Genomic DNA, 16,519 nt, shown 5'->3' on the forward strand with positions numbered 1-16,519 from the left:
AATGCCATTTCATGGCAGTTGTGATAGCATTTGTATGTGTGTAGCAGGGTGCTGGTGCAAAAGCACCTGAGCCCCTGCTCAGCCAGCCTCAATCAGGGGAAATAGATTGGGGCTGGGGAAAAGGCTGGTGCCTGGCCTCAGGAACTGGCTGCACCTGTGGAAGAGCTATAAAGGCTGGCGGGAAGCCAGTGCAGGAGGCGAGCGGCCAGGGAAGGGGTAGTCTCCAGAGGGAAGGGAGAACCCCTGTAAAGAGGAGACTAAAGCCTCGTAAACCTTGTATATAGTGTTGCTGGTGGTGGGTACTAATTGTAAATAAAAACCACGGGTGCTGCAAAAGCCTGAAGCCTGAAGGTGCTTTATTGAAGAAGCCCAGAGCAGCAGGAAAGCAGGCCAGGAAAGGACCCGGTTACAATGTGTGATGAGGTTAGCCATCTGCTAGGATCTGAGATCACCCATATGTATCGCCAAACCTTTCAAACAGCCACTAGCTGGGAATGACTTTCAATCACTTCTGATTGGGATCACATTTGAATTGGTGACCTTGAGAGCCAAAGGCTTCATATTCCAGTACAAATATCCTGAGCAATCATATTCTCTTACAAAATATTTAAACTTTGAGAAAGGTGGTATTTCAGTGTTGCTGTAGCCATATTGAGCCCAGGACATTAGAGAGTCAAGGCAGATGAGGTAATATCATTTACTCTACCAACTTCTATAGATAGGCACGACATTTTTTACTATATTCTTTGTGTTGGGCATGAAAGACTACAACCTGCAGCAGAAATGCCCTTGCTTTTGCTACCACTGCTCTTATTATTGACATTTATTCTGAAACCTGTCCTTAAAAGTTGATTTTACTCAATATATTTAAAAATCGCACCACATCATCAGCAACAAGTATGAATTAACTCCCCAGACATGATGATATCACTCCTTTTATTGTTTCACCTTGAAAAACAAGTTTTTTTTCTTCCAATAATTGACAGAGTTTTTCATAAGACCTTAATACATAATGTCAAGAAGACCCTGTAATCAGCAGCATCATGATTTGCAAATACATTTATTTGCAAGTAATTCATAACAATAGTCTAACTCTGAAAAATGATAGATGGACCAATCCAAAGGCAGATAGGTTGGGAAGAATCTTCTGTGACTGATTACACCAGAAAAAGCATTTAATGTAAGAAGAACTTTTTTCATACAACAAACATAATCGAGAATTTGACTGTCAGTCTGATTGCTTGTGGCCACTGGGCATTGCTTCATAGTTCTCTTCAAAGGCACAATCCTGCTCCCATTAACTCCAAAAAGGAATAAGCTGAGAGTTCGACGTTCATTGTAAAACAAAAAATCATCTGAAATCTCAACAGTGGAGAAAAGAAAAGTTGAAAGTGACATGTTGATTTTTAAGCAAATGTTTTACTCCACAGTCAGAACTTATGACTAGTTCAGGGACTCCAGTGCAGACTTGGAGGGAAGAAACAGTGATACATTAACTTTATTTCTATACATTATATAATAATCAGTGTATAAATACTCATGAATTTTCCAGAGAACATAGACACTGTATAGTGCAAACTATTCTTATTCCCTCCACCCCCAACATATGTTTTCGACTGAAAGCCTGTTTTTTTTCTGATTTGCTTATATGGAACAAACAAAAACAATCTTCACTGTTCAATCTGGTTATTCTGAACATTAGCTCATCAGATAGGTGATGTACAGCTTGGCACAAATAAGAGATACAGCGAGAGGCTTCAGAATTTCCTGAGTGTTTTAAATAGGGGAATATTACAACCGATATGGACAGGCCTAAGGAAGATGGGCGCTATGAAAATCCCAGCCTACTAGTTGTTTTTTCCTGTTTTATATAGTCCTGTATTCTTTTCGTATTCCAGTTAATCACAATGTACAGATCATTCATCTCATAGTAGTGAGCCAACCATCTAAGGCCCGAGTCCTCTAGAGCAGGGGTGGCCAACCAGAGCCTGACAAGGAGCCAGAATTTACCAATGTACATTGCCAAAGAACCACAGTAATATGGCAGCAACCCCCCCCCATCAGCTCCCCACCCCCTCTCCCAGTGCCTCCTGCCCACGGCAGCCCTGCTGATCAGTGCTTGCCCCTCTCTCCCCGCACCTCCTGATCAGCTGTTTTGTGGTGTGCAGGAGGCTCAGCGGGGGAGGGAGAGGAGCGAGGGCCTGGCAGGCTCAGGGGAGGGGGCAGGAAGGGATGGAGAGAGGGCAGGGCCTGTGACAGAGCCAAGGGTTGAGCAGCAAGCACCCCCTGGCACACTGGAAAGTTGGCCCCTGTAGCTCCAGCCCCGGAGCCAGTGCCTATACAAGGAGCCATATATTAACTTCTGAAGAGCTGCATGTGGCTCCGGAGCCACAGGTTGGCCACCCCTGCTCTAGAGGCGTGGGTGCATGCCATAAGAAATCTCATTGAAACCAGTAGGACTCCTCACAGGGAATATCTACACAGTAGCTGGGAGGGTGTTTCCCAGCATACGCAGAAAGATGCGCTAGCACTGTTCGAGCTAGCACACTAAAAACAGCAGTGTGGCTGCAACAGCACAGGGAGCAGCTCAGGCTAGCTGTTGAGTAGCCCCTCGGGGAGTCCATTGGGATAGCATTAGGGCACCTAGCCCAAGCTGCCACCCATGCTGCCACGGCCACACGGCTATTTTTAGTGTGACAGCTTGAGCAGAGCTAGCCTGGGTCTAGCCAGGCTGAGAAGTACCCTCCCAGATGCTGTGTAGACACCCACGGGGCATAGAGGCTTTTTCTTAGCGTATGCGCAACATGCCTCAGGTGACATGTGACCAGGATCCATAATTAGTTTAAGGCCTCATCCTATTCCACTTGAAGTCAATGGCAGAACTTCCTTTAACCTCAGTGATGCAGTGATGCTAATCAAAACTTCAGTTTTAATTTGCACATCCTTCAAAAAACAATACAGCTCATTTACAGAGTGCATGGCTCTTAAAGAGGTGTGGTGTTTTAGCCACACACAAGCTTTTTCTCTAATACATTCTAAATGTTTTATACTCTGCAACAAACAGCTACTCGTGGAATTTTAAAATCTCTGCAACTATGGGAAACTAGCAAAAACATCAAAAGCATCATGCACGTGGGAATAGATGGAGGGTGAAGGGGGAGACAGTTTAAGTAGAGGGCAAGAAGCCACACTATAGGTCCCAAGTAAACGAGCTGTATACTATCTGTTGCAATAACATCCATTTAAATAGCGGCTTACTCAGAATTTCAGGGGGGAATACAGTCTGGAAACCATCAAAATACAACACCAAAACCAAACTCAAGATTTATTAGATCTGTGTACTTTCAACATTACTTTATAGTGCAGAATGCTGGGGAATGAGAAAGTATGAGATGTCTAAACTGTCTTCAGTCCATACAACCTGCCTCAGAAAAATCCTCTCTATCTTTTGGCCCAGAACAATCTCAAACTAAGATCTATTGACACAGTGCAGCCATGAGGATTTGAGCACCATCATTGCCAGGAGGCGTTGGAGATGGATCAGTTATGTGCTTCGACTGGAAACTGATTTCATCATCAGAGTAGCAATAAGATGGACACCTGAAGGCAAGCGAAAACGAGGCCACCTGAAAACAACATGGTGAAGAGCTGTGGAAGCCAAGCTGGGGCACAGCTAAGGAGTCATTGAAAGACTTACCAGAAACAGACAGGAGTGGAGGAGCTTCGTTGCTGCCCTAAACGTTAGAGGCATAATGGGAACATGATGACGATGATTACTCAGAATCACTGGTAGAGTTTAAATGGTTAGGTCACTGGCATTCAAGTATGCAGCCACCACAGAAACTTCAATGAAACGTGCTGATGCCACATGTTTATTTATAGAACTAAACACATGCAGTTTATTTCACTGATGGTTTGGGTGGTGTCTCTTGAAGAATGTCAGACTAACTACTTGGATTGCAAGTTCTTTGGGACAGAGACTGCAGCTTTGTGTATGTTTATACAGAACCTAGCACAATTCAGCATCAATCTTGAGAGAGGCCTCTGAGCACCACTGCAATATAAATGTTAAGTAATGATGACTGCGTACTTGAACGACAGGGCTGTGGCCTGACCAAGATGGTAGCCTGGCACTGTCAGGGTGCCCTCTGCTTCCATGACAGGAAATAATATAGCACTTCTTGTTGACTGAGCCGTGAACTGGTGTGGCAGTATAGAAAAAAGGGTGGTGGTGGTGTTAGGTGACCCAACCTCCTCCCCAGCCCACTACACTAACTAGTAGGGGTGTCAGTAGGGTTGCCAACAGTCCCTTATTACAAGTGACGTCCCTTATTTTTTCATCTCTGTACAACAAGATCAGGAGTTGCTGAGTGCTGCAAAAAGCAGCAAGAAATACCCCAGGTGAATGTGAGTCATGCTTATTAATAAATAATAATAATGATAATAATAATTAATGGGATGAGAGGTGGGGCGTGAGGTGCTAAGAAAACAGTCCCTTACTTTTGAAATATAATGTTGGCAACCCTAGGTTTTAGAAGTCCCTTTTTTTTTGCTCTCTCTCCTATCTCCGGAAAAACAAAAACCACAACACCAGGGTCAAGCAAGTGAACATCATAACCTCTGCAGCTGCACAACCCTGACAGAGATCTATAATGTGTTGCAAAATGGAGCACCATTGAGGAGGAAGGATAACAAGAAAGGAGCAGATAAGAGAGACTGGGAACAAACACAAAGAAAAAACTGTGTATTTCTATCCAGTAAGACTAAGATTGTAAACCAAACAGAAAACCCCGGCATCATAGGCACCAGATCTTCAGTTGGTGTAAAACTGTGCAGCTTCATCAATATCAGTGCAAAGCTACTCTGATTTACACCATCTGATATTCATAGATCCTAAGGCCAGAAGAGATCATTATGATCATCTGGTCTTACTTCCTGTATAACACATGCCATAGAACTTCCCCAAAGTAATTCCTGTTTGAACTAAAGAATATCTTTAAAAAAGAAATCCAATCTTGATTTGAAGATTTACAGTGATGAAGACTCCACCACAATCCTCGGTAAGAGGGTTAATTATCCTCATTGTTAAAAACTTACTCCTTATTTCCCTATCTAAATTTATCTAGATTCAACTTCTAGCCACTGGATCGTGTTATACCTTTTTCTGCTAGATTGAAGAGCCCGTTATCAAATTTCTGTTCCCCACTTAGGTACTTATAGACTACGATCAGGTTACTCCTTAACCATCTCTTTGTTAAGCTACATAGATTGAGCTCCTTAAGTCTATCATTATAAGGCATGTTTGCCAGTCCTTTAATAATTCACATGGCTCTTCTCTGAACTCTCTCCAATTTATCAACATCCTTCTTGAATTGTGGGTACCAGACTGGACACAGTATTTCAGCAGTGGTCACACTGGTGCCAAAGACAGAAGTAAAATAACCTCTCTTCTCCAGCTCGACATTTGTCTGTTTATGCATCCAAGGATGCTTTTGGTCACAGCTTTGTACTGGGAGTTCATTTTCAGCTGATTATCCACCATAACCCCCACAAAAATTTTCAGAGTCACTGCTCCCCAGAATAGAGTTCTCCATCTGTAAGTATGGCCTGAATTCTTTGTTCCTAGATGAGTACATTTACATTTGGCTGTATTAAAACTCATATTGTTTGCTTGAGCCCAATTTACCAAATTATCCAGATTCTCACCCTTTGAGTTCTCTCTACTCCTTCTCTTCACCCCAGTTATTCCAAGGTCCTTATTAGAAAACTGGGACTATTATTTTGACATTTCTGGGTCAAATTCCTGTCAGTTACACCAGTGTAAATATGGAGTATATCTGTTTAAAAATCAACAGAGTTACTCTGATTTTACTCCAGCGTAAATTGGAGCAAAAGTTGCCTCTTTGTCTCTTCATGGTAAGGAACAACATTATCTTTGCTACCAACATTGAAGGCAGTATACTTGATTATTCTCCAGGGCTTTTTGGAAAATAGGCATTTCATACAGCATCTACCTTTTAATTTCTGTTACAGTTAGAACAGCATGAGGTTGTCTTTTTAAAATTCTTATATGCATTATGCTATTTGTCTTGAGTGTACAGAATTTAAAACATACAACTTTTAGAAAGAATAACAACACCTTACAGAAATGTCCTCATAGTACCCAGGGGTCTGTTTCCTTGAAAACAAAGTAAACAAGAGCTCCAAAACTCAAAGTGGGAAGGAAATTAATTGCAATAGTACTGTTTGAATATAGTTAGCACAAGATACTTACTGAAGTCTGCATCGTGAGAGTCAAACATCCTTTTTAACAAGTTCATGCTCCATTAGGCATTCTATCAAAGGACACGTGAGGGAACCAGGAAAACTGTATAGAAAATGGGCAGTGGGTGGGCTGTTTAGAAAAGGTTACATTCAAAAGTCTGGTACCATTACTTTATTGTTTCTTAAATGAAACCCTCCAGACTCTACAGATTTGCAAATCTGCTGTGTGCAGGTATTGTTTCCAAGGTGATTTCAAAGTTATCATTTTGAGTGCTTTTTTCTCCTTGAACAACCACCTTTACAGATTTCTTGGCATCCTGATTCTGTTTTGCTTGGAGACTACTCTCCAAAAGCACACTTTCTTGAGGAGTATATTCCATAGTGCTTAACCTCTCCTGGCAGCATTTTGGATAGTTCTTAAAGCATTCAAAAGTATCATTGCACTTTTCACAAGGGAAATAAGAACATCCTTCCACAGTCTGCACTGAGTTACAGCTGGACTCATTTCTCCCTTTAAATGATTTCAGGCTGATTTCCAGAACTGACCTGTAACTGCAGCTCTGTAGGGCCTTGAGGCAACAACAAGTCCTGATGCATAATTGCTGGAGAACTCCAAAATCTTTGGCAAGGGTGCTTCGGAAATTGGGCTTCAGAAGAAGATAGGTAACTGGGTTGTAGAGTGTTGAGGACTTTGCAAAGACAGCTGGCACAGCAAAGGCTAGTGGAGGAATCCCTTCTATGGATCCAAAGGCTGCCCACATGGCTATGATGGCATAGGGGCTCCAGGCAGCAAAAAATCCAATGCATACAGCAATGCTCATCTTGCAATGAAAGGAAAGAGGAAAGAAGTGGTGTTAGCTAAAACAGCATACGTGAGAAACATACTTCCAAACTAGTGTGGGCATAAGACATTATCATGACTAATGCATCTGCTGAAGTGTCTCTCTATGCCTTCCTCACTTTTCATCTTGTCTACTCTGTACACAGCTATTCTGTACTTGGATAATTGTTTCAGATAAGATGCATACCAGGCTCCATTGTATCTGGAGTTTTTTGAGGTCAGCTCTAGCATCTTAATCCTATCTGTTTCTCATGTCAGAGAAGGGCAAACATTGCCCTGGTAAACACCTGAGGAAAAATGCAAAATCAGAGGAAATTCTCTTCTGACCATCAACAATAGACTTTTCTATTTCCTAGCCCAAATAATTGGTTTATATTGACTTTACTGTGTGCACTATTCCTTTAGAGAGACAGGAAAGAAGTTAAACTAAACTGTAATAAATCTATAAAAAACTTAATCTGTGCTGACTCATCTCATCACCAGTATCCAGAATAAAGAATTCTATGGGAGTTGCACACAGGCAACTGATGGATTAGTCTGGCCACTGGTTTTTAAAAAATACATTTAATATTTTTAAAGCAATTAATATATTTAAACCAGCAGCTGACTCAAATGAATGAATTCATATGAACTGCTGTTGCACAGCTAATTGATGAAGTTTTGATAGCTGCTTTTAAAAAACATTGGGGAAAAAACCCACCATTTAAAGAAGTGTATATGTATAAAGCAAAAATATGAGAGTAAATACCAGAATTGGAATACAAACACCAAAAGCCAGAAATCACAGATATATTGTAAACTTTCATTCACACTGAGAGACCATAATCTACTATGAACCATTCTGAGCATCATTCAGAAATAAACAGTACTGAACACTTAAAAAGATATATACAGAGAAGAATACTCTCAGATAAGTGTCAGATTTCTGAATGAGTTGCATGAGCTCTGAATTGGTCAAGAGTTGCAATTCAAAATGAGAAATGATGAAGAAAATCCATTTCACCTAAAGCAGTGTCAGGTCAAGGTGTGTTTTGGCAATGAATGCACTCTTGTTTCCAAAAGCCTATTGTGCTCTGTGCCTGTAGTGGTAACTACCTCATCTGGCTTTAAAATTCAACCATTCCCCCAGGCAGGGTCAGGCTAAAAACTCTCAGCTGCCAAAAGCATGTTTATATTCACAAGTTCCATTGGTTTATGTAATGGCGATACTGAGAAAGGCCTTCTGAGCCCAGAATAAAACCAACATGTGTACAAGCTGTGCAGTGCAATCTATTTTAAAACATGCGGCTCTCTCCCAAGATTTTAATTAGTCTCGCCCTAAATTTGCAAATTTCAGGAACTGCAGGATAATTAAGTACAACATCCTCGGGAGAAAAATCAGTCCAAAAGACACTAAGCATTAGAAATGGGGATGTAAAACAAAAACTGAGGGAGCTAGTCAAAACAATATCCTTTAAGTCAAAGATGAAATTAAAATCCTGAAAAACTCAGCGTGGAGGCTTAGCACAGGATAACAGAACCACAAGAGGCATGCATCCTTAAAACAATAAAGAACTTAGAAAAACAGAGGAAAATACTACAGTTGAATTGCACAGTTTAACACACTACTGGAAGGCTGTCAGCTCCTACAGTGATAAGGGTAATACAAGATTCTGAATAGGTTATTCCAGCCAACCCTTTTCAAAAAATGGAAATCCAACCCAGTGAAACTGACAAAGGAGCATAAATTATGGAGGTTGTAGCCTTTCCTTAAATTGAATGGATAGTTCTGTGTTAAATCACAGTGTCCCTGGTGAATATTAGGTATATAAGCAAGGTAAGGCTATAATGCAAGGCCTATAGGCTAAGGCCTGTAAGATTTCAGCTTAGCCATACTAGGCCTCAGGAGGGTGCTATGGTTTAACACAGCACTACCATTTCATTTAAGGAAAGGCTACAATGTTAAAATGTAATTAGGACTAAGAGAAAATTTGAAGAGCAAATAGCCAAAGACAAAAACAAATAGCAAGAAATAGCAGGACCAGGGTTTATAAGGCACAATGAATGAGAATAAGGACATTGCAGAGAAGCTGAATTATTTGATTGCATCAGTCCTCACAGCAGAGAAAGCTGGAGACATACTTGTCTTAGACCTGCTCTTTTCAGCAACAGAGGAGGCGCATTCAAAAATTGAGGTGTTAAAAGAGTTGATCCTGGAGCAAATTCGTACATTTAGAGATTCATAGATTTCATAGCCAGAAGAAACAATTGTAATCATCTAGTCTGACCTCGTCTATAAGACAGGTCATAGAGCTTCTCCAAAATAATTCCTAGAGCAGATCTTTTAGCAAAACATCCAGTCTTGATTTTAAAATGATCAGTGTTGGAGAATCCACCAAAATCCTTGCTAAATTGTTCCAAAAAAATTGAAGAGCAATGAGTCGTGAGGACTAGATGGAATCAATCCAAGCATTCCGAAGGATTTTAAGAATGAATAAAAATATGCAATCTTTCATTAAAATTAGCCACTACTGGAGGATTGTGTGGTATCAAATGTCATACCCATATCTATTTTTTAAATGGTAATATGCATGATCCTGAGAATTACAGATCAATGAGTCTTTAAACTGGTTGAAAAGATAGCTAACCACAGAATTATAAAACATGTAGATGAACGTGATTCATAGACTCAAACTTCAAGGCCAGAAGAGACCATCATGATCATCTGGTCTGATCTCCTGCACACCACAGGCCACATAACCTCACCCACCCACTCCTGTAATAGACCCATAGCCTCCGGCTGAGTTACTGAAGTCCTCAAATTTACATACTTCAAGTTACCAAAAAATCTACCAAATTACACTAGTTGAAACCCACAAGTGACCCATGCCCCATGCTGCAGAGGAAGGTGAAAAACCCCCAAGGTCTCTGCCAATCTGATCTGAGGTAAAATTCCTTCTTGACCCCAAATATGGCTTTCAGTTAGACCCCAAGCACATGTACAAGACCCACCAGCCAGAGACCTGGGAAAAAATTCTCTGTAGTGACTCAGAATCCTTCCCATCTAGTGTACCTTCACCAGCTCTTGAAAGTGATTGACAATGAGCAAAGAACAAAGGTTTTGTAATGGAAAAATCATATATCACTAATTACTAACATTCTTTGATCCTCAAAAAAAAATGAGGAAGCTGGATGTCAGAGATCTGTCCCCCCATTGGATGCTACACGAAAAGTGCAGACACACAAGTCCAATCCTTCCATCAGAAGCATTTGATGTCAGCCCACCAGCCAAGGCCTTCTGACTATTTCTCCCCATTTCAGAGTCCCAAGTGAAACAGACAAATAATCCAAAGTTAGCAAGAGAGATTAAACAAAAGGGTGAAGAAGAAGAAGAAAAAAGCCTATAGTCAGTTCTAGCCAAGATATTTGGCATCTCTTTCTTTAGAGGGGCCTGGATGGGCTATAGTCCACTCCAAAGTTCTTCGGGTCTCCAGCACAAGTAATAGGATACAATCTCTTCCCCCTTTTTAGCACAGGGGATCTGTCTTCACTTTCTGTGAGGGCAGAGTCTCTGCTAACTCCCAGGCTCTTCCAGCTGCTTTCCTAGGGCTCCCTTCAACAACCTGCTCTCTTTCAAGGGCTGCCCACTACTGAATGGAGTTTCCTCCGTTTCAATGCCTTCTCCATTCCTGACATGACATGCAGGTGCAGCAGGGTGCGGCTACTCCAGCCCAAAGTAGCTCCTGAATCCCTTCCATGTCATTGCTGGGTTTACACACCCCATCACAAAGGGGAACTGGGTGACATGGACTTTTCAAAAAGACTTTGAACAAGAGACTATTGAAAAAAGATCATTGTGGGGTGAGATTGGATTGCAATGGATTAGAAACTAGCAGAGACAACATGAAGAGCAGGAATAAATGGTCATGGTAAAAGATTAACAGTGGATTGTCTATATTTCCATACTAGAATTGGTGATGTTTAGAACATTCATAAATGATCTGAAAAATGGAATTAAACAATGAAGTGACAACAGGTGCAGGTGGTACAAAATTAATCAAGACTCAGCAGGATCCAACCGGACTAGACGAATTGGCATCAAGGTAGCAGATGTGAATTATTTTACATTTGTCAAAAATGAACTACATTTGGAGAAATAATCTGAACTACTCATACTGAAAAACAAATATTGCCGTGTTCTCAATCAGCTGTAACCACTCAGAGGAAAGATCTGTGTGTCATTGGGTGCCAGCTCAATGTAATGCACTGTTTTCACTGGTGCAAAATAGGACTAGCATCAATGTGACCTGGGAAAATTGCACCAGTGCAAGCCCCATCTAACTGCAGTGTATGTACCCTCCAGGGTTGCACTGGTGTACCTCCATTGGTGAAATTCACCGATACACCCCTCCCTCCCCCCAAAAAACCCTCACCCCTCACCACCACCACATTCCAGTATAGACAGGACCAAAAATTTGATTCAGAAGGTTACAAAAGCATAATGGAAACCATTTACAAGATCAAATTGTGCAAATGTTTGAGTGGCAAAGGCTGATTTCACCAAAATGTAGTGTGTAAAGCAAGCACCTTGATCATTTACTACACAAAACAGCTATATAAGTGCCCCTAAAAGAATGAGAGATGTTAAATTGGATTAAGCCATAGTTAATCGAGTCTTTATGCATTTAATTTTTATTTAGTAGACCTTTGGATTCCAGGTGTTTGTGTCCTAAAGACACATTGATCAAATGTAGAATTGTAGGATCAATTATGACTACTCTTCAAATCAATCTATTCAATAGGGATGGATACTCTCAGCTTTATGGGCTTATCTTTTAAAGCCAGCTGTACTTGACTGGTATGTTTGTTAGCATTCACAATTTTATCAGATCCCCAATATTATATTTAGTGTATAACCTTTTCTCAACCAAAACCATTTTGAATAGGATACAAGATTCTGGACTTACACATTTGGGTTCCAAAGAAACATTTTAGGTAGTGAAAGGACAGAGCATTTGTCCTTGACTAGAAAAATAGTGTTTGACCAGAATATGCTGGTTATTTAGAAATCTACATTTCTCTTTATCCAGAAATCATCATTCAGCCTTCGTGATTTGTTAATATTTTTGTATATTCCTTTTACTCATGTATCAGCTATATACACCACAGAGAAGTAATTGTAAGTGGGTGTAACTTTCACACCAATATGGGGAGATCTGATGGGTCATCTAACCCATCCTCCCTCTCCCCACCCCCCCAGGATGTGATTGATTTAATTATTGTTAAACCATTCTTGATAGATGGATGTCATTTCTGGCCTTGAATATCTTCTGGTGAAGGTGATACCATCTCCCTTGGCAAATTGTGCACTCATCTATCCAATGAAAGCCCAGGCAGGACATTAAAACCAAGCAGGAACAGACTTCGTGACCTTCTGATAATCTAACTGCGGGCTTTGGGCCAGCTGTTCCACACACTAAAATGAGAAAGATAATGATTTCTCTAACTTTAGACTCAGGCTGTAATTCAGCATTGCTGAAACTGCGGTAGCAGCAACTATGAGGACACTAATCCAGAATGGGTCACAGAGAAATACGACTCTAGACGAGGGACAGTTTGAAGAGGTGACATTCATAAACGTAACAAAAAAGGTATAAATAAATTTGTAGATTGATAAGATGTCCTATCTAAGTAATGAAATCATTCCATAAGGTAATAAATAACTCCCTGAGGTTTGTAAAAAGCATCAAGAACCTAAGGCCTAATCCAATGCCCATTGGAGTCAATGGAAAGATGACTTCTACTGACTCCAGTAGCCTTTGGCTCAAACCTCTATTTACTACTGAAGAACAAGGATTAAAAATCAAACAACATTAACAATGGTTATCTTCCAATGACTGCAAGCATTTGTGGGAAATCATCATTCATTTTTATTAAATTAACACTTATCAAATCAGTGTCCCTCTCTCATAGGTGTTCTACTGACATAGTAGAGACAACCCCTGCCTGCAAAAGCTTAAAAGTAGTTGAAAATAAGACATAAGTAGATGAAAGAAACAAAATGTAAAACTGTATATAGTGCAGAATTATTTTATGTATTTGTACAGAGGCAGTGACTAGAAGCTCCAGCAAGAATTGAGCTCCATTGTGCTAGCTACAATACACACACATGATGAAATGTCAGTTCCTGCACCAAATGGTTACGTCAAGAGACAGAGAGAGAGAGAGAGAGATCCAAATGGGATATTTCCAAATATCTAGTGCCCACCCAGATTTAGCTAGTTATTCCTCAGGGAATGATGCAGTTTGTAAAATATATCTCACGTGGCATGCTGTTAGGACTCAAAAGAATACAAATGTGAAGTAATGATAATGATTTCCTATGTAGTGCTGGCAGAGGCAATGCATTGGTGGGGGCATGCAGGGTCATGTGCTGCCCCAGATTTAACTGCTTGGCTTGTATTGAGCATGCTCACACACAATGAGCATGCTCAGTAACATCTGCTGAAGCTTCTGCCCTCACTCTGCCCTTACTTGTGCTCCCCTCCCCCAATTCTTGGCAGATACAGGTCATCTCTCAGTGCTGGAATATATTCATCCTTGTCCTGCCTGTGAGCTTGGCCACTAGTAGGGTCTGAACAATACAGCTTGGCTTGGAGGCAGATTTAAAAAAAAACCACTCTGTGCCTAAATAAATCACATACCTAGACATTTTTCTATATATTATCCCTTTCCTATCTCATCCTACAAATGATCAACATGCAAAACTCCTTTGTGTGTGTGTGTAAAAACAAGCACTTTTTGCACAAAAATTTTCATGGGCATAAAATTCTTCACAGAAGCTATTGCTCTAGCAAAGTTGTATGAATGCAAATGGAGGCCATGTTGAGGTTCCTGTACAGGTGTTTTAGATAAATAATATCCACATACCATACTGGTTAAGTAAGTATGGACGAGAGAACAATTAAAGAGTGATAAGAGGATGAATCAGATCATAAAAGATATTTTGCATTGTATTTCTTGTTAGTTACTATTTTATTTTATGGGGGGGAGGTTTTAATGTCAGGCAACAGAGTGGGTGTAGTTAGTACTGCACAGGAGTTTACTGGCAGAAATCTTGCTGGAAGAATAAAAGAGGACGCAGGGAACTATAGACCAGTTAGCCTGACATCAATCCCAGGTAAAATAATAAAACAGTTAATTCTCAATCAACAAAGAATTAGAAGTTAAAATATAAAGAAAGTCTGTCAACATGGCTTCATGGAAGGTAGGTCTTGTCAAACAAACCTGTTTGTTTGTTTTTTTTCTTTACAAGATCTCGGGTCTGGTCAATGAAGCCAACTCTGTTAATATAGTATCTAGGGATTTCTCCAAGGCATTTAATTTAGTACCAATGACATCTTGATTGAAAACACTTCTTAGGTATACATTAGATGAATTAAAAACTGGTTCACTGACAGATCTCAAAACGTAATTGTTAATGGGGGGACATCAATAAGCAGGGTTGTTTCTAGTGAGATCTCTCAGGGATTGGTTCTTGGTCCAATGCCAATTTTTTATCAACAATATATGATCATATAAAATCTTTGCTGGTACAGTTTGCAGATGACACAGATTGCTGGATAGTAATGAGGAGGTTAGGTTATTGTTCCAGGGTGATCTGAATTGCCTGGTTAAAATAGTTACTGTGCAATCCAACAAAATCCATGTTAATACAGCCAAATACAAGGGAATACATCTGGGAAGAAAGAATGAAGGCTATACCTACAGGATGGGAGATTTTCTTGGAAAGCAATGGCTCAGAAAATGATTTAAAGAGTCTCTGCCAGGACCTGCCTCCATGGTGCCCCAATGGGCACTACTCAGACTACTGCAGGGTTTCCATTGGTCAGTTGCCACCTCTAATGTGTTTGGTACAGTGGCGTTTTAGTCCTTCAACTCAGGCACACTTGAGTCCCATCCCTTCCAGGTGTTAAAATGCAAAAATAAAAGGAATCCTAAAACTCAAAATAGGGTCAATCCAAGGACACTTCAGCAGAACCCCACTCTTTTGTACAGGGCTTGTCTTCATGCAGCCAGTCCTTTGATCAGTCTCCATAGGCCTAGTTCCATCCACCAGGAGGTTGGTCCAGGCAGCAAGTGGTCTCAGACTCTTGGCTGAAATCAGGCTTCTCTCACCAAGGGAGAAGTGGAGCTCTGTTCTCCATCCTGGTCAGCCTCAAACTGAGCTGGGCCTTCTCCATAACTCCCCTCTCCACATCTGTTACCAGTGTAGCAGGACAGGGCCCGTTGGGTCCACAGGCCCTCATTAACCTCCTCCCCACCAGTGTCATAGATAACTGCCTGAACATGAGCTGTCAGTGCAATGCTGCAGCAAAGAGAGGCCAGTGTGATCCTTAGTTGTCATAAAAAGGGAATATCAAGTAGGGAAGTGGTCTTGCCTCTGTACACAGCATTGGTAAGGCCATTCCTAGAATACTAATGTCCAGTTCTGGTGTCCCTATTTCAAGAAGCATGTGGAAATGTTGGAGTGAATTCAAAGGAGGGGCTGGAAATAAAGCTTAATGTAAGGCTTAAAGAGCTCAGTCTATTCAGCTTATATAAGAGCAAGTCGAGAGGTGACCTGATCACTGTGTGTAGATACTTACACATGGAAAAGATGTCTGAGGCTTTTCAATCTTGCAGGCACAGACATAACAAGATCCAATGACTGGAAGTTGAGGTTAGATAAATTCAACCTTGAAATAAGACAATTTCCTAGCAGTGAGTGTAATTAAACACAGGAGCAGCTTACCAGGGGAGGTGATTGATTCACCATCACTTGGAGTCTTTAGATACCTTTCTAAAGAATATGCTTTAATCCGGCTTCTGAGAAAAATTCTACAGCTTGCATAGACAGGAGATCATAGTGGTCTCTTCTGGCCTTAGAGTCTATGTGTCTGTGAATAAGAATTAAGTTTTGAAGAGGTAACTGAGGGAAAACTTTAACAGACTGCAATGAAAACTTTGAAGGAAGGAGTATGGACTGCAGGGTTAAGCTTTTATATCTCAGAGGTGTAGAGAAAAGAAAAGGAGAGACTGTTTTTCCAGCTGCACAATTAAAGTTACCTGCACATGGAAGCCCAGATCCTCAGAGGTTATAAATCGGTGTAGTTCCACAGACTTCAATAGAGCTATACTTATTTACATCATCTGAGGATCTGGTCCAGAATGGTTCAAATGACGAGAGTATTATGAGTATATAGTGAATTTAATATGTTTGGATTAGAGACACTTTAAATAAATGGTGTATAATTAAATCTTTTTAAATGTGAACACTTCAGCATTTTAATTTGCCCACTCAGTCAAGATATTCCTGGCTAGGGAATTTACAACAAAGGAAAGGAAATGTTACTGCACACACAGCAAAGTCAACCTGTAGTAATCAATGCCACA

The 16,519-nt window shown here is 40.7% G+C and overlaps 1 protein-coding gene across 8 annotated transcripts in view; it reads right to left on the reverse strand.

Moving 5' to 3' along the window:
* Nucleotides 1-936: 936 nt before the first annotated feature.
* LOC120396608 (opsin-5-like) overlaps nt 937-16,519 on the reverse strand; it is an 89,593-nt gene continuing 74,010 nt past the window's right edge. For 7 of the 8 annotated variants that reach the window (XM_039521605.1, XM_039521609.1, XM_039521606.1 and 4 more), the window contains one exon: nt 6,060-7,085. In XM_039521605.1, coding sequence (XP_039377539.1) covers nt 6,468-7,085 — 618 coding nt within the window. In that variant the 3' untranslated portion in view covers nt 6,060-6,467. Of the gene's footprint in view, nt 1,363-6,059; nt 7,086-16,519 lie in introns of those variants that run through there. The other variant, XM_039521610.1, reaches the window with a different exon arrangement.

Source organism: Mauremys reevesii, linkage group 2 (assembly GCF_016161935.1).
Source record: "Mauremys reevesii isolate NIE-2019 linkage group 2, ASM1616193v1, whole genome shotgun sequence".
Taxonomy (NCBI): Eukaryota; Metazoa; Chordata; order Testudines; family Geoemydidae; genus Mauremys; species Mauremys reevesii.